Source organism: Corylus avellana, chromosome ca5, assembly GCF_901000735.1.
Source record: "Corylus avellana chromosome ca5, CavTom2PMs-1.0".
Lineage (NCBI taxonomy): Eukaryota > Viridiplantae > Streptophyta > Magnoliopsida > Fagales > Betulaceae > Corylus > Corylus avellana.
In genome coordinates, this window is record NC_081545.1 from 33368146 (window position 1) to 33388167 (window position 20022).

A 20022-nucleotide genomic window follows, 5' to 3' on the forward strand; every position below is an offset into this window, starting at 1 on the left:
AAAGAAACAAACAAATCAAGAGATTGAGAGAGACAGAGACAGAGAGACAGGGGCAAAGAAAGAGAGAGGGATAGAAAGATTGATCGATGACAACATTGCAGAGATCAAATGTGTCGTTCCGGAGGCAGGGGTCTTCCGGCCGCATTTGGCACGACCCACTTCGGGTGCCGGAGCCAAAGAATTGCACCGCGAACTACACATCCCGCGCCCAGAAAAGAGCAGCGGATCAACACCTCCAACTCCAAGACTTTAAAAGAAACGAAGACAAGAAATTCAACGACTCGAGGATGAGGGATGAAGGCAGTTTTATGCCCGGAATCAATAAGGATCAAGGGTGTTCCTTCTGTGACCTCTTTGGGCGATGTATGGGACCTCCTAAAGCCTAGGATCGATCTTTCCCTTTTATTTCTCAATTCCTTTCTATGCATATTCCGGTTGTCTAGCCCCTCTTACTATCGTAGTAACGTTCAGGTAGAATAATCACTGATCGCCTTTCTTCTAAGCTAAAAAAAAAAAAAAAAACCAACTGTGCATATTCTGTGTATCATTTTTTTTCTTTTCTTTTATTTATTTATTAATCTTTTAATTCCCTGACACATTCTTTCATGGAAAAGTAAATTTACTCCCTTTAATTAGTAAGCAATTTGTAATGTCTTTGGGACTTTGAATTTATGCAATTTGTAATGTCATAGGAATTGCAATGTTCTGTTTTGCACAAAAAATAAAACAAGAAATTTAGGAAAAACCGAAAAAAATATATATATATTCCTAAATTTTTGTCTCTTTTATTTTTCTAAATTTATTGCTTTTCTTTTTTGCCTTTTTCATTTTTTCTAAATTTTTTTATCATGAGTAACTTCGCCATTTTTTTGAATAAAAGGAAACGTTGCAACTTCAATATTAGTTTACATTGCACAAAATGAAAGTTCAGAAACATTGCAATTACTTGGTAATTAAAGGCGGTAAGTGTACTTTTCTCTCTCTCTTTCCCAGGAATATATATATATATATATATCATGTTATTACCTGTGGATGAATAATGGAATTGTTTGGTGAGAGATGTTCATTTCATGCCTTCGATTCATGAAGTGTTTAGCAATTCTTTTTTCATATATTCTTTCTCATGTTAATTCCATAAAAAAGAAGAATCAAATGTTTTTCCAGAAACTTTATTTTGATATTTTTTTTTCTGTGTCGGCTATTTAATGAATAATTAATTAATGTAACACTTTTTGTGTGTTGTTGTGGTAAAATTTACAAAAAAATTTAAAAAATAAAAATAAAAACTAATCAGCACCAAAAGGGGGTCATCCAACGGTCTTAAGATTTCATCTTTTATCAAATTACTCCTTAAGATTTGCACCATTATTAAATAACTTCCTTCGCAATTGTTTTGTTAACTTTTTAATAGTGATGAGTGAAATGTGGCCATTAGTCCACGTAATGTTTAATAAAAAGTAAACATACATCCGGATGATCCAATCAACTAGTTAAAATCAAACACGCACCATGCTAAATGTGATATGTCGTTGGCACATCAACCATAAAATTAAAAAAGAAAGAAAAAAAGTCTATTGTGGAGGGGGTGACTGCATGGCCGTGTGGCCACCCATCAATTGTAGGATGGGTAGTCATGCGGCTATCCTCTCCCAGCACACCACACTAAATATGCCACGTCATTAGCACACTAGTCATAACTTTAAAAAAGTAACATTTATAGCTAGAGATAACAATGAACAAGTTTGTTCGACAAACCCACTTGTATAAAACTTGACTCGAATTTGGTTTGCCTAATAAATGAGCCAATCGTGAAAATTTGTATAAACTCAATTTGTTTCGTATAAACTCGTCTAATTTCATTTTTATTATTTTATAGTCTTAATTAGGACATTTTAAGTAAAAATGAATTAATTTCCTAATAAGATGCAGGAAGATGCATCCCGATGCTCTTCACCAGTGAACCACATAGTATATGCATAGGATATAGCGAATTCAGTTAATTCTTAGAAGCAGTGAACAAAGGGGTAGTGGCAGTCGTTTTCTATGCCATCACTTTACAATGTAGGAAGAAGATTTTCATTATGTGAAAGACGTGCAACATTTTTAGTCTCCAAAAAATGATGTGATTTTTAAAATTATCATTAGATTTTGGATAAATCACTATTAAATTTTGATCAAATAGTTATTTTAAAAACTACATTAAATTTAAGAAAATAAAATGATAGTACGTATCATTACTCTTCGATAGTACAGCTTTGGCAACTTTGAAGGGATATATCACAAGAATCATTTTATAGACATCAAAGTATATATAATAAAAAAATCGACCCTTTTATTGCACTTTCTTTGTCAGTTCTGTACGCTCTAGTTAAAGTTTCTGTACAATTGAATGAGGAAAAGTGTCAAAGTTGGAGACTGAAAGATAATTTCCAACCTATGAAGAAGGAGCGAGAGGGAGGATGTGTAAATAGATACAGAGGTGGTTGATTCGTCATTGATTGAAAAACCTTGCAGCGTTAAATCACTTGTTGATCAACATCCCAACTGCCTGTAATTATTGTAGTCAAGCTCATTCAACCTCATGCAACATAGGATATGCTCTGGAAAGTCTTCTGCCTTGTTACCCTGTTTCAAAGTAACAAGAAGATGATGTGCAGCATACATCAGATTGGGATCTTCACTAAAACTGAAAATTAGCCTTGCTGAGAATCTCGATGAAGATGGTTACCTGAATTGTCAGGCCAAAATTCAAGATGCATAACTTCAATCTGTCCTGGAATTCTTCAAAACCTTTTCTGGCAATGTAGCTGAATCTGTGCATATCTAAATCGATCTCAAAGTAGTTTTCTCCCTGATAACAAACATAAATTCAAAAGCATTAAAAAAATATGTAGAAACAGAAGGATTCTTGTAATCACAGTAGGCATTCTGGATCCACATGAAACAATATCGACATTCTAACTCTCCTTTCGGATTTATATTTGATCAACCAGAGATAAATGCACCAGCAACCTTAGAAGGCTACCACATTGTGCACATCACAGTTTCTTCTTCACACACTTGGTATGTGGCAGCCTTGCACCTGAGCATCCACCAGTTAATGTAATGTCTTTTTCATATAATGGTAGACAACAAAATATGACATGTTCCTTTTTACTAAGCGAACAGAACCACAACTTGAATTAACAAAAAAATATATATAGTAATTAGTTGATTCTTGTGAGTTGCAGATGTATATGTATATATATAGAGTAAAGAAAATACAAATCATCCTGAAGGAAATTGGAAATTTAGCAGAAACTTACCAAGTAAAACTCATGTTGGGGACGTGATAGCACAGGTTTTTCATTGTAAGCATTCATCAGCTTCTTCCCAGCTGCGCTTAGATGAAGATCCTCTACATTTACCGCTTTTCCCAAGATTTTTAGTCTTTCCCTATGAGGCACAATTGAGTCCATAGGGAAACCTCTAACTCTCTCCACTTCATCATTGATCAACCTCTGTCAAGGAAAGAAACATAAACACTCTAGTTAATAAGCAGAAAGATAAAGTTAGAAAGGTGACATGTGGTGCTGTTCCAAGACAAAGAACTTCAGGTATATCTAGAAACATTTAGCAAAATTAAGAAGCAGAAAGATAAAGATGCATCCATCTTACATTGATATTTTCTCGGAAATGAAGGGGAAGCTCTTCTGAAAAACTCTCAGATAGTTTAAAGTACAAAACCAAATTCATTCCTTCTCCATCATTTTCGCTTTGAAAGATTGTGGCGGGATACAATGGTATCTGCAAATGAAAATGATATTAATTTTTTTTTTTTTTTTTTTTAATAATCGGGATATCTAAGGCTTCGCCCCGAAAATGATATAAAATATTTATTGGTCTGACTTTAGTATATATCGAAAAAAAATGTATTCCATTTCCCCTACATTTATCACACGCCCTACAGACTCTACAAAAAGAATATCATCAAGTGCATGGCACATACAATATGGTTGAACAACAACAACCATAAGTGTTTGCAGCATCTTTCCACTAGCAATGAAGACATGGAGACAAGGGGCAACATTCAGGTAAATGAAAAATGAAAATTTTGGATATACCTGAATATTTACAACAAGTATTGAAGGGATTTCTCCAGGTGGATATATATGAGGAAATTCCACAAATCGAACAATATGGTTAATTTTCCTCGGAGATAAGAAGATGTCAGCACCAAAAGGATAATATGCAGCACAGTTTGGAGCAGATTCTTTCTTTTTATCCCTGCCAAGTAAAACATGAGTCAGTGCACCATGCAGATGGAGTTGAAGTAAAAACAACTCAAGAATGCTAAAAAAATCCACATGAATGCATGCTAACAACAAGATTAACACTCCAATACATAAATGAGAGAAAACAAAACCTGACTAACAGTGCTAAGTTCTCACTTAATATAGTTTTTTCCCCTGACTTTGAAAGCACTTGGTTCAATAGGTGACCAACAATCAGGCATCCTCTTCTCTACTGGGCAGTAAGGAATTGAGGAACCTGCTATTGGTCTTTGCCGAAGCGCCTTCGGTGAAACTGAGACAAAAAAGACGAAAAAAGATGAAAAAAGACAACAAGTACATGAATTGATGGTCCACCGATCAACAATCTTATCCAAGAACTGTTGGCATTGTGGTAAAAAGGAAAGAACACATTAATATGCATCAAGAAAGCCTAACAAAGACGCCAATTTGTAACATACGTTGAGCGGATATATACATTTTTAAGCATATCCGTTTGAAGAACACAAATACAATATTTTATTTTACCTATTTGCCCCATTCCACTCACGAAAGAAAGACCTACCAATGTGCTCACAGATGGTATTAGATATAAAATAACTATTTGTTCATGCTTTCTCACCCTTTTCGGCTAGAAATGGACAGCTAAGAAAACAAGCGTAGCAAAACACTCACAAATTGTCAGATCAGCATGTTCCCTCCGCTTAAACGAAAGCTTCAGAGACACTTTCTTCTTCGAATTCGATGTGCTAAGACTGAAGGCGCTTCTTTTGTCGACCCCTCCAACAATGTTCGGAGGATCATCGGATATGGAGGCAGACTTAGAATCGCTCCGTTCAACACTAGAGGCATTCACATTCCTAGAACCCTCAATACTCAACGCGGATTCAGAACGATTCGGAGAAACATTGGTTCCACCTGCAGGTAATTAAGATCATTCGGAATTTACAGTCTGTTTGGACACTTTTAGTGCGGAACTAATTTGGTATTAATCAATCAAAATCTCATACCATGCATACTATAAAACTCATCTTCCAATTCAGATTCGAGCGCTGAAGCGGAATCAAAATATACCGCATCTGCAATCAACAATAATGTAAATCATACCACAAACATAAACCAAACAAATCATAGCACATAAAAATTCAAAACTTCTCTATTAACACTAATCTGTGAATTTAAAAACAAAAAGAAAATTACAAGATTAATTTATATATATTATATAAAAGATGTAGGATCAGAACCTTGGAGAGAACGTTCCGTGGCTGCGCGGGAAACGGCATTGCGTTCAAGCCTATTAGACGAAATGCGGCGTTTAGAGACTCTCCTTCGCTGCCGATGAGGACTCGTCTTCTTCCGCAAAACCAGCCTACCTCCCACACACCAGTTCGGCTTTGAACCACAAGATCCCATTCTTCCTCTCGGAGTTTCTTCTTCTTGATTTTCCTATTCAATCTCCAGAAACCTCTATATTAAGCTAAACTGAAAGCTAACTCAGAGAAAGTCAATAAAACCACGAGAGCAAATTTGGACAACAGTTCCAACTGTTTCCACGTACCTTCCGTTATCCGCGGGACCCACGAGCTGCTTCAACGGCTCGATCTACGGCTCTCGCTGTGCCACGTATGGATTTCATGAGCTCGGTCTTGAAAGGCGACTGAGTGAGTGAGTTAGTTGACTTGTTGGTTGAGGTCTTAAACCGTGTGAATTGTGAAAGAAGGAGATTTGTTTAATCCGTTTCACTGGGGAGTTGCTCAGTTGAGACTTCAGAGCACGTGTCCGAGATCTTAGCCTGTGGGCCATTTTTTTTTATATCACTATTGGAGCACGTGTCTCGGGCTAAAGTTAATGCTTTGCTTGATGGATTGAGCCCGGTAACCCTAGCCTAAGCCCAATTACTAACATGAACGGCCCTATAAATTCCAATAGACCAAGTTTTGGGTTGAACACTTGAACCTAGTCATATTAAGCATAACTCATGGCTCATATAAAAGCCTATTTTATCTCCATTCCCGAGTTTGGATAGGGCTATCAAATTTGTATACAACCCACAAAATCGGTATGTACCGAACACGAAATTAAAGGGTTAGGGATAAGAAGTCTGACCCGTTTAATTAAATTGATCGAGTTAAGGTTGACCTATATAGTCTTATACCCATGTCTCAATATGACCCGATATTCGACATAATGGCTAATAATTTTCGACATAACCTACAAATTTGACGCGAACTCAATACAAAATTAGATGATTAGTCTTAAGGGGTTTGAACAGTTTAATTAAATTGGTCAGATTATAATTAACCTATATAGTCTAATACCTTTACCATAACACGATTCAAATTGAATACGCAAATACAAATTGTCACTCCTAATTTTAGATACTTGCAAAATTCACATATTCCATACTCTCAATTCGATAGACATTTGCATGCCAATGCCAGATATGCCAGTATCATGTTTTATGAACTATATAGATATAAAGGACCTTAAATTGCATTTAAAAAAAAAAAAAAGCATTTTGATGAGAAAAATATATCTATATCCATTAACAATCAAATGAAAAAGGTGCGTAATTTTCAAATGCTATTCGCTTTTTACTCCCGCATGGTCTGTTCCTTTTGTGGTTCCTTTATGGTTTTTCATCTCTTCAGTCAGTCTCCTAAATTTTCTCTTAGCCACTCATCACTCCTTTTCTTTCTTTTTAAAATATTCTAAAACATTTTATATCTTATTATTTTATTATTTTCTCCTGCGTATGGTGTATCCACTATACTCTAGTGCGTATTTCTTCTTTTCAACTTTTTTCCTTTTTATATTTTCATACTTTTTACATTTTTTTTTTTTTGGCACATACTTTTGTACATGTCACATGTGCACCATATCTAGCTTGCCTCTTGCATACCCCTTTTTTTTAAAAAAAAAAAAAAAAAATTTAATACCAGCTCTTGAACCCATTTTGGTATGCCAATGAAAAGCCTATTTCAAATGATTAACTAGCCGATTTGAGTTCAACCCCACAAATACTAAATATCTTATTAGTCTTCAACCAACAAATTTTCCCTCCGGGGTTAGAGAAAAATTTTATAACTCGCTTTATCAAACTAACATTTATTTTTATATTACGTGAGTTTTATATACATTTTTAATTTTCACACGCATTTATAATAGAATATGTATTTCTCGCATCTATCTTTAAAAATATATGTGATGCAACATCGGTGTAGTAAATCGCAAAACAATTCACAATCTTTTCAAAACCAGTAATTAAATCAAGAAATTAAGGTAGGATAGAAGAAAGCTCAAATTTGAGTATTTAAAACACTCGATCGCAATCTCATTCGGACGAAAAATCATGATGAAACTGCTATTCTCGGTTGGACGAGCTTCAGCTGGCCTTTCAACTAAACTGCTCCGACTAAAACTACTTGGAATCAGATTTGAAACTCACCCAGAAGACCCGTTCGGATTCCTCTGTTTTCTACTGTTTTTTTTCATAAAACTAAACGCAACTTAACATGTGAAAATTGTATTTGCTTTAAGAACACATCTCCCTTTTTTTTTTAGAGAGTGAATTAAGGAAATTTGTTGGAATAAAAACTTTGTCCTATTGGAAGAAGAGGTGTTCACCGATGACAGTTGGAATGGATGATAAGAAAGCCTAGGTGTGGAGAATGGGCCACATTTTGATCAGTCGTACTGTTACGTAGAAGGCATTGGAGAATAGAGTGTATATTATAATGGTAAAAATGACATTCTTTCAATCAAAAGAACTGCCCAAGATCGGAATCTGTCTCCCATGCAACAAAAAGGCCCTTAAATTTGAATCTGAGTTACTTTGGACCGAGTCCTTCCTTCTCGAACCAATCAAAATCAAACCCCAAAAAGAAGCAAAGAAAAAGTAAAAGGAAAAGCAATTTGCAGAGATTGCTTCTTCCTTTTTCACTTTTGTAAGAGAGATGTCATAAACATATCTTGTGCTTATCGCTACTCGGATCAATCTCATGCAGTTTCTTTCTTCTAAATTCATATAATCATGCAGGCGTTCACAAAGATACAAACATTCATGCTTCTTTTTTTTTTTTGGGTCAAATACGGCCCACTGTATGTTGTCCTTTCAATTCTGCAATATGTTGTTTTTTGATCAGTTTCTTGATATGATACGACGAATACTCTCTTTGAATTGTAGTCCCAATGTTTCCCTTGGGGACCCTTTGTAGTCCCCAATATTCCTTAACTCCTCAAGGACAATTCAAGTTTTAAAGAAAAAGAAATACACGAAACAAAAACAAAACAAAAAAGCAGCGATATGGGAATTGCTTTACATCAGGAGAACATTAGAACAAGCCATTACTGTACAAAAAAGAACACCAATCCAACAGCAAGGAGAACAGCCGAGTAAAATATGATACAAGCTATGAAATAAAAGAGAGAGAGAGAGAGACACACCAGAACCTTTCTGGGGTAATGTTCCTTTTTTCTGATGGTATCTATTTGGTCTGTTTTTCTCCATGCAAAGAATCCCTATCCATGAATCTCTCTCTAAAACAAATATTCAAGTAGGGACAAGCAAACACTAGTTGGGATACCTCCAAAAGCTCAATCTTTCCCAAGGTTCCGGTGGTATTTTGTCTGAGAGAAGCTCGGTTCTTTCAATACTCATGAAAACTTTTACAGTTCACGCAGTCACCAATCAAACCAAACCATGCTGCAACTCTTAAAATTGAAGTAAACAACGAGAACTTAAAATGACTAACCTCCTCCCCCATCTCTCAACAACTAATTAATTACCACAAATAAAAGGCTGGCACAAAATGATTAGTAACTGCATGAACTGCAGATAATTTAACTACAAAATATTTAGGCACTCGGACCACAATCATTGAAGTTGGCTCAGCTTGGATTGTCCAATAATTGATGTATTGTTGCCCTCCACACAATTTCCGATGATTCCTTCTCGGTTCTCACTCCCCTTTCAGGTTCGACCAGGTGGCTGTCTAGTCTTCACTGCTCTCCTGAATAAACATAAGATATATTTATTAACATGAGAGAGAGAGAGAGAGAGAGCTATGTTATATATTATTTTTTGGGTTGATTTCATTTTCTAGAAAGTCTTTATTTTGAAGCGTGAAATAGACCAAACAAAATGCAATTCCCATGGCATGATAGGTGCCATTGGGAGCCTACTTAAATGGGGCAGCAGATATCATCATATTGAGCAACAAACTTTTATGGGATGATGGTTTGGACAATAAACTTTCAATAAATTAATTAAAATTTCAACTGAAAGGAAAGGAGTTATCTATATGTTCCCTCCTAATTAAAGTGGTCCACTACTTCCCCCAATGTCTTTATCTGTTTCTCATCAAAATAAGAGAAAGATTGGTTCAAAGAAACTTTTAGTAAAGATTTTGAATTATCATCAGCTTCCACGCGGTTCAAATATGAGTTTTTCTTTTCTAGTCTACCACCTCAGCTACAGCTCAGGTCACCCAAGGGCTGAGGAAGAGGAAGAGCTGGGTTTGTTTTTTTTTTTTTCTTTCTTATTCTTGATGCCCTTGTGGGTACTAAAACAGAAGAGCCAAATGTTACATAAAATAAGAAGAAAAAAATTCTATTTACCCCCACCCACCCACACCCCCCCCCCCCCCCCAAAAAAAAAAAAAAAATTCTGCCATTCTCATCACATATACAAGAACAGAGCAGAGACACTGTATTTTTTGAGTAAAACCACTTTCTGATTTAGAGCAATTATGAAAAAGGAACTTAGTTTTCAATTTCAGACGTCAAATTTTCTTCTTTGAGTCTGTCCCCTGTCTGAATTGTGTGTCCCTTCATAATTTAGAAGCTGAAAGCAATCCTCATTCATTCTCCAATTCCCTCATATGTTTTGAGATAGAAAATGATACATAATTTGATTAAAGAAATAAATATGTACCTGTTGTGAATGGGATCAGGCCCATTAGGCACTCTTCTCTTGCTCACGTAATTAATATCAGAATTCCAATGAACAGCATGCTTCTCTCTTCCATTCAGCTTCCAACACTTGAAGATTTCAGTCGAATGAACCGTTATGGTTGATGTTTTACTCGCACAGTTTGCTAGGATTCCAACTGCCAAAAACCAAATGAGACCCACAAGTACAAGAGCTCCAAACAGTGCCCTGAAAACGCAACCACCACACTTCATGTCTGTTTCTCTCTCTCTTATAATTTTCTACTCAAAGAAATTGGCAGGCCGTTCAAAGCAGGGAATGAAGAATAACTCAAAACAGCCATGTTGTTATTAAGAACACGAAGATCAATATGGCTATGGACCTCCCAAGGTGAGCAGAACAAAAGAATGGAAGAGAGAATACAAGAGGACAAGTTGATTAGGTTTTAACTTGGCGCGTAAGAAGAGGTTTGTTCTATTTAAAGGCGGAACACAGGAAGAAAGAGAGTATACAGAGGCAATAAAACAAAGAAAGAAAAAACAATAAAGATTGTTATTCTAGTTGCTTTATGTATTGAGATGGGTCCACGCAAGCTCTCTTACTTTATTCTGCTTTGTGAATTTTCATGAGCTACCAAGGGGGACCTCACTATTGCCCTAACACTAGCGCACCCTAAGTTCGTAAAAGACACAGCCTGGTGCCTATGAAAAACGATGAGGATTGAGAAACATCCCATTCTTGGTAACTTGGTTTCAAAATACAAGAATATCTTAACCACTCTCTCTCTCTCTCTCTCTCTCTCTCACACACACACACACACACAAAGGCATACCAACTCTGCCATTGGTTTTATTCCTTGATAAATCTGACAGTAATTTGCTCTAGAAATGGTATTTCCTATCTGAAATTTCGAACACAAATCCCACCAAAGAGATAGAGAACAACAAAACAGAAACCCCTCCAGCGCCTAAAAAAAAAAAAAAAAAAAGGAAGAACGAAAGGAAAGCATTGAAAAGAAAGGCTGAAAGAGAAACTAGCAATTAAATCAACTGTAACTTTTTTTAATTATGCAATCCTCTCAATTTTATAATTGGAGCACAAAGTGTCCCTCCCAGTTGTCACTATTAGACACCAGTTATTACATGGAAAATAAAATAGACCATTCAGAAAAGCATTTGCTATCCACACTCTTCAGAAAATGATAATCGCATCGCACTTTCTTTGTTTGGTTAAAGAACTAATCGTGCATCGTACTTCAGAAGAAGATTATGAATAAATCCCACATTAAATGAAAGTAAATCTACGAAAATGCATTAGAACATATCAGGAGACAATATGGAATTAGCAGGAGAATAACAGAGTATGTAGTACAGCAATTGCCTTTATCACTTCAGCATCTCAAAATTCACAAGAAGTTATCTGAAATAGACTGATATTTGTCACAACAAAAGAAGAATGACTAAAAGGAGATTAAGTAGTTAAATAATAACCACCTATTGTAGTAGCTAAAACTCATAATAACTACAGAAAGGGTCACCATCTAATACATGAATCTCAGCAAAGTACCAGCATCACAAGAAAACACCCTGAGAGTGATGGTTCAAGAAAATGCCACCTGCAATCTCTAAGTGGCAGACCACACAACAGAAGTGCCAAATATTATGCAGAGCATACAGAATTATCACAGTAATCAGATGGTAATTGACCTGAAAACCTGAAAACGTTTATAAAGTTAGCCCAATTCCCTCAAAAAATTGTAGTTTAGTGATTCCTGTGGGGTTGCAGCTCAATAGAACTTGTGGGGCAACTATTTCAATTATGGGGGAAACGAAAGGTCCACTAAGGTCACAAATCTCTATTCACCAGTTGATACATGTAGAGATTAGAGTCTAGGAAACTTTTTCTTCCAACCAAAGGGATCTTCTCTACAGCAATTTACTTTTGTGGTCCCTAAGTCCCACCACTAATAATCAAAAGAGGGGGAGTGGGACTATGGGAGGGACAGTGGGAGGAAAAAACAGAGTAAATATTACCCATTAAAGCTCAAAATAAAAGGACGTAGATAGCAAACCCAAAATGAAGAAACAATTGCAATTGCAATAAAAAGAATTCAGCATAAGTACTGGAATAAGTTTCAAGACTTTAAAATGGATCACCACACATCAATGGGTTACCCTTCCCAGAATTGGAGAGAATAAATTATAATACCTAGATGATTTTGAAACAATCCTAAAGCAGTTAGGATGAATTTGAATTAGATTAGATTTTAGTAACAAATGTAATCTTCAAGTCCTCAACCTAGCTTGACCCCAAGCCAATATCAGATTCCTGTCCAAATGAGCATGCTTCATGCCAGCTTCTTGGAAGGGTATATCTTGATGTAAAAGGAATGCCTGATTCCTTCTTGTTTTTTTTCCAATCTCTAAGTAACTTTCTCTTGTCTTCTAGAGAACAGAAAAGACACACTTCCCCCTACAAAACTCAAAGTATCAAAGTGGCCCACCTTCCCCTGTTCAATCAAAATCCCCTTCTCTTTATGGTATTAGTACTTTTGGTCATTGTACCCTCTAAAACGGCTTGGTTTCTAATAAAGCACTAGTAAGACATGTTAGGCGACAATATAACATCTTCTCAAGGCCCCAAGTACAACAGAACCCAACATATTTTCAGTGCAAAAAAAAAAAAAAAAGTGCTCCAACTAGAGTCCTAAGCACAGTTTCATGGAGCCAATCAGCCAGGATGCTGGGACCTAGTTTTAGGACATCCGATGGCTGGCACACACGACAAATGGTATCAACCCCACATTATAATCACTGATCAAACCATTTTAGAGATTAATGCCAGAAATATCAACAACTTTATCCTTTTTTAAGAAGTTTGAGAACAAAAAGGAAAAAGAAGATTAAGTAAATGAATTCCCCCCATTCCGGATATCTTACGGGATTAATTATTTTTCTTTTGAACAGGAACTGAAATGTTTGCAAACTAGACAGGGCCAATTGGAATTTACATTTATATAAAAAAGATACTTGTCAAAATTTAACAGTCAAATTAACTTCAAAATATTCATGTGAGTGATTAACAAAAGTAAGAACCATGTAAACATTGTGCCTATAGCCGCCTGTCTTGGCTTCAAAAATTACATACAGACTAACCCATAATACTCAAAGTGCTAGAATTAATAGGTGTCAGTAGTAGGAAGATAAGTAAATGTACACTGACTTGTAAAGTACTGAAATACAGATTTACAGATTCTTTACAACTTTCACCAATCAACGTGATTTAGTATTGATGGTTTGACTCAATCTTCTCATACTTGTTAAGCAGCCAGATAATGCTGATTAACCAATTTAAGACCTTGACCTGCAAGAGGTAAATTCGACCATCTGTTTAGAAGATGCAACAATAGGCATTAAAAATATAAATATGAAACCATGGTCAACACAATTGAACATACCAAGGGAAACAGTGGATACCACTCATGACAAAAAAAATTGTCAGGAGGGAATAGTACACCAACTAATTATAGCATTCGAGGATGCAATGTCACTCACTGCAAGCTCTTTCTAATTCCAGGTTACAGTGTCCTTCACCACTTGCAGACTTGAGTTAAATTTCTACTGATAATTTCCGAAGCGACTTTTCAGACTTCCTTTTCTTCTGGGCCCATGTAGGTCCATATATTACCAAGTGTGTCCGTCCAAACCGTCGATCAGTTATCTGCACTTCTATTTTAACAGTTAAAATCGTGTAAAACACAAAAGCATCACTTAAACATACACAACCAAACTAGTTGGCATGCTCAGAACCACATCTCTTGTTATTTGAATAATAGTATGTGGCTCAATCCCTCTGGAGAAAAATGAAAAAGGTATATTGTTTTGGTGCTAGCCGAGCATAATTGAAGAATGTGATCATGCATAGGCATGGAGCCCCTTTGACATAGGAAATACTACAAATCCTTACCTTACTGCCAAACTGGCTTGAACCATCAAATTTAACATCCATCCCACAAAATTTGCAATTGTATGTCAGTATGATGGTTCAGTATTTCTTATTGCATATAAAAAAAAAAAAATTAAAAAAAACACAACACTAGTTTCATGAATTACCTTCACTAGGCATCCACATGTATCGAGCATGTCAGTTCTTGATGGATACTCAACTACCTAGATAACAAAAGTTCATAAGAATAAGAGGAACTTAGCAAACAAAACATACACATACAACAAAAAGTTAAGCAGAACACGTGACATAACTTACAATGAAGGTATCTTTCCCAAGTAAGGGTGACTTTGAAATTTGGTCCATCAGCACCCCATAGTCAACTTCAGTATATGGAGGAGTAACACTAATGTAATCAAATGATCCATCTTTACCTACAGAAAACAAAATCTAAAACTGTAATGAATATAAAAAAGAAGTCAATTGCAATTGCAAATTTATATGCTATTTATTGGATGAAATTGACCAATCTGTAATTTTAGTCATTAATTTCCCTTGAAAGATATGATACTAATATTCTTCTTATCCATGTCAAAGTTTGATCACAACTGTAGTGTATACATTCAGAGATGGAACATCTTTATTGAAGCTAGAGGTTGTAATTCAAAAGAAGAGGCCAATGACACTAGTAAAAGACTTGATCCATCTAATAGCTCAAGGAGATTATTTAGGTACACTTCTTCAATATCAGTCATAAGCTATCAACACCATTTTCAGCAAGTTTGTACTACTTAAATGGCAAGCAAGAAGAGTCACTTAAAGTAATAATGTTGAAGAATGTTGCTGTTGTTCACAAGGCCTTTAGTATTTGAGCTCTGAATCTAAAACAGGCTAAACTTCAATGTATGTGGCAAATGCCACGGAAACCAGTGTGACGCACAATTTATTTCTGATTTGAAAAATATTAGACTCAATTATTAAACTTCAAATCCTGGAAGACTTTTTAAATTTATATAATCATTGATTTATATTCTAAGAGCCGAGGGAGTTCTATCTATCCAGGCATGTTATACTATTATTCTCATGCAGGATATTTTTTTTTAATGAATATTCTTATCACGCAGGATTGATACTTCTTGTTCAGCATTTTGGAAAAGATCTTCCTCAACAATATAAATGCACGCGCGTGTGTGCACACTCACCCACACAAACAAACATGCACACATACACAAAATCATATACACACACACACACAATATCACAAACACACAAAAGATCACACACGGAGTAGAAAGGAAAATAAAATACCTACAAATTGCTCCGCACGTTCCAAGAACTTTTCAACACGAACAGTATGTATAACTGAAACATCAAGAAACCCAGTCCATTCCAAATTTGGACGTAAAACATCTGATACAACCCAAGGATCCATCTCAATGAAATGCACCTGAAATTTTCCAATTCAAGAGAGTAGGAATTTCAGGAAGATTATGACATGCAATGAATTTTTTTAAAGCAAACATTATACAACATATGATATGTTGGTGCAATATTTCAGGTACAAGTCTAAACTCTAACTTCACCTTAAATCAGAAAGCCATTTAAACTTTCTATATGTTCAGCAATATTTATGGGTCGCTAGACTCTCCTAAGCAGATGCTCTAAGTAGCAAAACATCATGATTTGTAGTATCAAGTAACATTGAATGAGTTATTAATTGTACCTCAGAACATCCTCGGCTAATCGCTTCAATACCAACAGATCCAGTACCGCTGTACAAGTCTAACCAGCGGCCAGGCCTTAAAGATGCAGGACAGCCACTGGCTACCTAGAAAACATAGAATAAGTTATTCCCATGAACAAAAAAGAGTTGACAAGTATTTTCCTCATCTAATTGACAACTAATTGGACGCCAAAGAACTCTAAATGATCAGAAACCTTAAATATCTAAATAATAATAATAATAATAATAAGAATAACAATATTCAAGATTAAGATAAAACCATTACCTGCAATATATCAAAGGCTGCGCCTTTCACAACTTCCATCATCGGGCGTACATCCATACCCTTAGGCGACAGCAACTTCATTCTTCTAGCCTTTCCCCCAAGCACCTACAATGGCCAATATATTTAAGATTTCTTACACAAAGAAAACCTCAGACTGCTAAGATTAAGAAAAAAAAGCACGTTACTGTTCCAAAGAAAGTGAATCGCCTTGTATATGTTTCTTATCTACAAATACAGACCCACAGGATATAGCATCAATTGTCTTGCGGAGCCATAAACAACTGTAACAGTATCACCATACGAAATCCTAAGATTTGCCCGATGCCATGACCAATACATTTGCCATCTACTTCAATTAAAGAGCCCTTCGAGGATCTTGTAACTTCACATACAAGGGAAAATGAAGCTATATAAAATCCATTTGACATCCAAACATTGCCTATACTTTTTTTCCATAGTTAATGTTCTAGTAGGAGAAAAGGCTAAGGAAGTGAACTGCATCTTCACACTCTAGTGGCGATCTCAGAGACTACGTTTTCTGAACTGAACCTACAGTTTTTCCTGACATGAATCGATCTCCTTGTCCACCATCACTAGCATAACCCGTTACCTTTTTAAGATGTATAATACTCTGAATCCCTACGAATGTAACATTGTTTTAATAATACCCACTTTGCAAGCACTAGTACATCCACCCTTAAATAACCCAAACTGCAAACCGATATCTATCTAGATTCACATATTTTCGCACTAGAAATTCCAAACCAACATTGCTTAGTACACACTAATTTGGCAACCAATGTCTTGTGGTTATCAAGTTTTTGTCCTTGCAAAGATAACTGATCGAAAGAAAGAACAAACTTGGAGAAAAGGCATACCTGAAGCAGCTTATGGGTAGTCCGTGGCGGCTTAGGGCCCTCTGGTGGTTGGACTGACTTCCCTCTTCCTCCCTTTTGCACATCCTTTCTCCTCCTAGTCTAAAACCCATTTCCAAAATCACCAAAAATTTACCAACTTTTTTTTTTATAAGTAAAATTTACAAACTTTTACTATTTGTTACCCCATAAATCATTCAAACAAAACAAAGTTTTTCTCAACTAAACGGCTCAGTTATGACAAGTCTCTCATTCTCAGAAACCAAAACGATATTAATATTTTCAATTTCCCTTATTTCGGTTTTCTCGGCAACCAAACAGAGTCTTGGATGGGAGAGAGAGAGAGAGAGAGAGAGAGAGAACCTTAGGAGGAGGAGGTTCAGATAAGAACTCGTCGGGGTCGAGACCGTAACTCTCAAGCAACAGCTTCTTCTCCTCACTGGCCAAACCATTTCCTGGTTCTGATACCATTCCGCAAAACGCAAAAGGTTCAATTACACGAAAACACCGAAATTTGAAAAAATTTGACGCACACAGGAAAGAAGAGCTTACTGTACGAGCAGACGATGATAGGTGGCCGTGGCCGATTGCTCGGTCTAGAGGAGGTACTGAGGAAAGGAAGATATGGATAAGATGAACCACGGTTCGTGCGGAGTGGCGAGAGAATTGAAGACGACGAAACCACGGCCATTGCCAGATCTTGAGCTCAGTTAGACTCACTAGACTCTTGTTAACAAGTTGGGCAGAAGCCGTGCTTGCAGTTTCTGTATACTCTGAAATTTTTTATGACTGGTGAGGTTATGTCTTTTTTTCTTTTCTTTTTTTTCCTTACAAGATAAATACCTTTATTGTCAAAGATAAAAACTTTTTAAGGATTTTTTTAAGACTATAATATACTAACCTAAAATGAACGGTTTGTGGTTGAGCACGGGATAAAGCTTATCATTTCTCCTGCATCTCGCTAGGCATTCCAAAGAAGGAATACCATAAATTCCAAATTTTTGCTGCAGTTGCTTGTGACATTCTATGGCTATCTCGGAACAGAACTTTTCATGAAGGAACAAAATTTGAGGCGATGTAAATTTTGATAAATATTATCAAAGTTACTCTTGAACATTATAATGCTTGGCAATTGAAATCTAATCCTCCTTTGGAGAAGTGGAGTCCTCTTCTATAAAACAGGTTCAAAATTAACTTTGGTACTGTTATACTCTGCTCAAGCGGCTGTGTGCCGTACTCATGAAGGGATTATCATCTTTGTTGTTTTCCAAATCAGTTCTCCATGTCATCCAAATTATGGCGAAGCCCTAGCAGCTTGTTTAGTAGGCTCCTTGGTCTCCTCTCTCAATCTCAACCGATTTATGATTCATATGAGTTTTTTGACGACTAGATCCTAGATTTCTAGAGATCTTTGTCAAGCCGACTAGCTCTAAACCCGACTGAAAACGGATAACATCTTCAAATTTAAAAAATAAGAAAATAATAATATTACCAAGAAAAAAATAATAATAATAATAATAATATTTAACTAAAGTAGATGAAGATATAGAGAGTTTGATATTTGGTTTATTTTAAGAGTGAGTCTTCAATTTTTTTTTTTTTTTAAAAAAAAGTTTTTCTCTTCAAATTTAATTTTTATTTGAAGAGCATGGATGCTCTTACACTATTCACAGCCCCATGGCAGCACCTCACCTAAAATCCATCACTGAAAACTGACCTACAATGGTGACCTATCTTAACTAAACCATCTACCTTTTTCTCGCTAGCTAAAACCATTTAACAATTATTATTCTAGGCTCCAGCTAAACCCAAACAATTACTATATCAAAACTTACTCGCAAATCTAAACTAAATGAAAGCAATTTCGTCTTTCCTGTTATCCGTCATGCGAATATCAGATTTAATGAATCAACAAGCCGAAAGATAGAGCACTTATGACTGAAAGAGAGATTAAGATAGAATTGAGTACAAGATACCAGTTGCTACTAGATCACACTATTCGCTACTAGATCATAGTCCCATTGATAGACATATTAACATACAAGATACCAGTCTTTCTTTCTCTTATTTCACACAATTTGTACTAGATCATATTCACTGATAGAACGACGCCTTTTACTCTTCTGCTTCTGGGATGGGAACTACATCAGTTGCTTCATTGTCGTTAACGTTGAGTAAGGCAAGGCTCTCCATGTAAGCGTCAACACAAAAGTTGTTGACCTCCCATGTATCCCCAATCTTGTAACTTGGCTTTCTGGGTCATATGAGTAGAGCTTAGCAAAATCTGTCAGGTTTCTGGAGGTCTCCAATATAATGTGACCGTTCTTCTTGAAACTCAACACATTCCAAAGTAATCCGGAGGATACTTCAATGCTGATTTTATTTTCCCACGAATTCACGTCATTCATTACCCATATCGAACAACACATCCATTTCTTTGGGATCCTATGTAGTTAATAGTAACCATCTTATAGTACATACTTGACAACGGCAACTCGATCTTCTTAAAAACTTTCTCATGCACATTAAACGCCAAAACACATTCTTTTTTTTTTTTTTTTTTCTTGAGCTACAAAATGTATCAATCCACTTAAAAGGGTTTTGCATTGACCATTATCTGTAAGAACAATTGATTGTTCAAAAGAGGCCTCGAGTGTTTCCCGGGAGCTTCTACTAATAGAGTATTAAGACAAGAGTTACAAGAGCTCAAGAGACAATGGTTACAAGATCTCAAGAGACAATGGTTACAAGATCTCAAGAGACAATGATTACAAGATCTCAAAAGATAATAGTTACAAGAGCTCAAGAAACAAGAGTTACAAGAACTCAAGTGATAAAGGTTACAATTATGGTTGTTAATTTAGAAGTAAAAGAGACATGTAACCTTCATACTATTTCTCTATAAATAGAGTATTATATATAATCAAAGATATCAAGGAAAAATGTAGCCATGTAAAGGCTTTGATGGTGTGGATGTGGGTCATAGGCCG

The 20022-nt window shown here is 35.9% G+C and overlaps 2 protein-coding genes across 7 annotated transcripts; both read right to left on the reverse strand.

The window, feature by feature from the left end:
• Nucleotides 1-2312: 2312 nt before the first annotated feature.
• Nucleotides 2313-5890, reverse strand: LOC132182712 (uncharacterized). Its single transcript, XM_059596031.1, has 10 exons — nt 5830-5890; nt 5516-5717; nt 5282-5350; nt 4947-5189; nt 4431-4566; nt 4104-4266; nt 3658-3786; nt 3306-3500; nt 2729-2851; nt 2313-2625 (listed from the first exon to the last, which is right to left on the reverse strand). Exons 2-10 carry the CDS (start codon nt 5682-5684, stop codon nt 2533-2535), a joined length of 1320 nt encoding a protein of 439 aa, XP_059452014.1. The 5' UTR covers nt 5685-5717; nt 5830-5890; the 3' UTR covers nt 2313-2532.
• Nucleotides 5891-13254: 7364 nt separating this feature from the next.
• On the reverse strand, nt 13255-17842 carry LOC132181116 (uncharacterized). Of its 6 annotated transcripts, none has more exons than XM_059594187.1 (10): nt 17585-17840; nt 17396-17493; nt 17036-17134; nt 16158-16262; nt 15872-15976; nt 15461-15595; nt 14467-14598; nt 14316-14372; nt 13758-13923; nt 13255-13566 (listed from the first exon to the last, which is right to left on the reverse strand). In XM_059594187.1, exons 1-9 carry the CDS (start codon nt 17721-17723, stop codon nt 13813-13815), a joined length of 981 nt encoding a protein of 326 aa, XP_059450170.1. In that variant the 5' UTR covers nt 17724-17840; the 3' UTR covers nt 13255-13566; nt 13758-13812. The 6 variants fall into 6 exon arrangements, with proteins under 6 accessions (XP_059450170.1, XP_059450169.1, XP_059450171.1 ...); XM_059594186.1 differs by having other exon boundaries at nt 13661-13923; XM_059594188.1 differs by having other exon boundaries at nt 13661-13923; nt 14467-14582; nt 15457-15595; nt 17585-17838.
• Nucleotides 17843-20022: the final 2180 nt, after the last annotated feature.

Coding starts and splice junctions, on each gene's coding strand:
- LOC132182712 (XM_059596031.1), bottom strand. CDS start 5,684: ATGGGATCTTGTGGTTCAAAGCCGAACTGGTGTGTGGGAGGTAGGCTG. Junction 4,567..4,946: donor ACATGCTGATCTGACAATTT/GTGAGTGTTTTG, acceptor TTTTTGTCTCAG/TTTCACCGAAGGCGCTTCGG. Junction 2,626..2,728: donor ATTTTGGCCTGACAATTCAG/GTAACCATCTTC, acceptor ACTTTGAAACAG/GGTAACAAGGCAGAAGACTT.
- LOC132181116 (XM_059594187.1), bottom strand. CDS start 17,723: ATGGCCGTGGTTTCGTCGTCTTCAATTCTCTCGCCACTCCGCACGAAC. Junction 17,494..17,584: donor TATCATCGTCTGCTCGTACA/GTAAGCTCTTCT, acceptor GAATGGTATCAG/AACCAGGAAATGGTTTGGCC. Junction 15,596..15,871: donor TTAGCCGAGGATGTTCTGAG/GTACAATTAATA, acceptor GGAAAATTTCAG/GTGCATTTCATTGAGATGGA.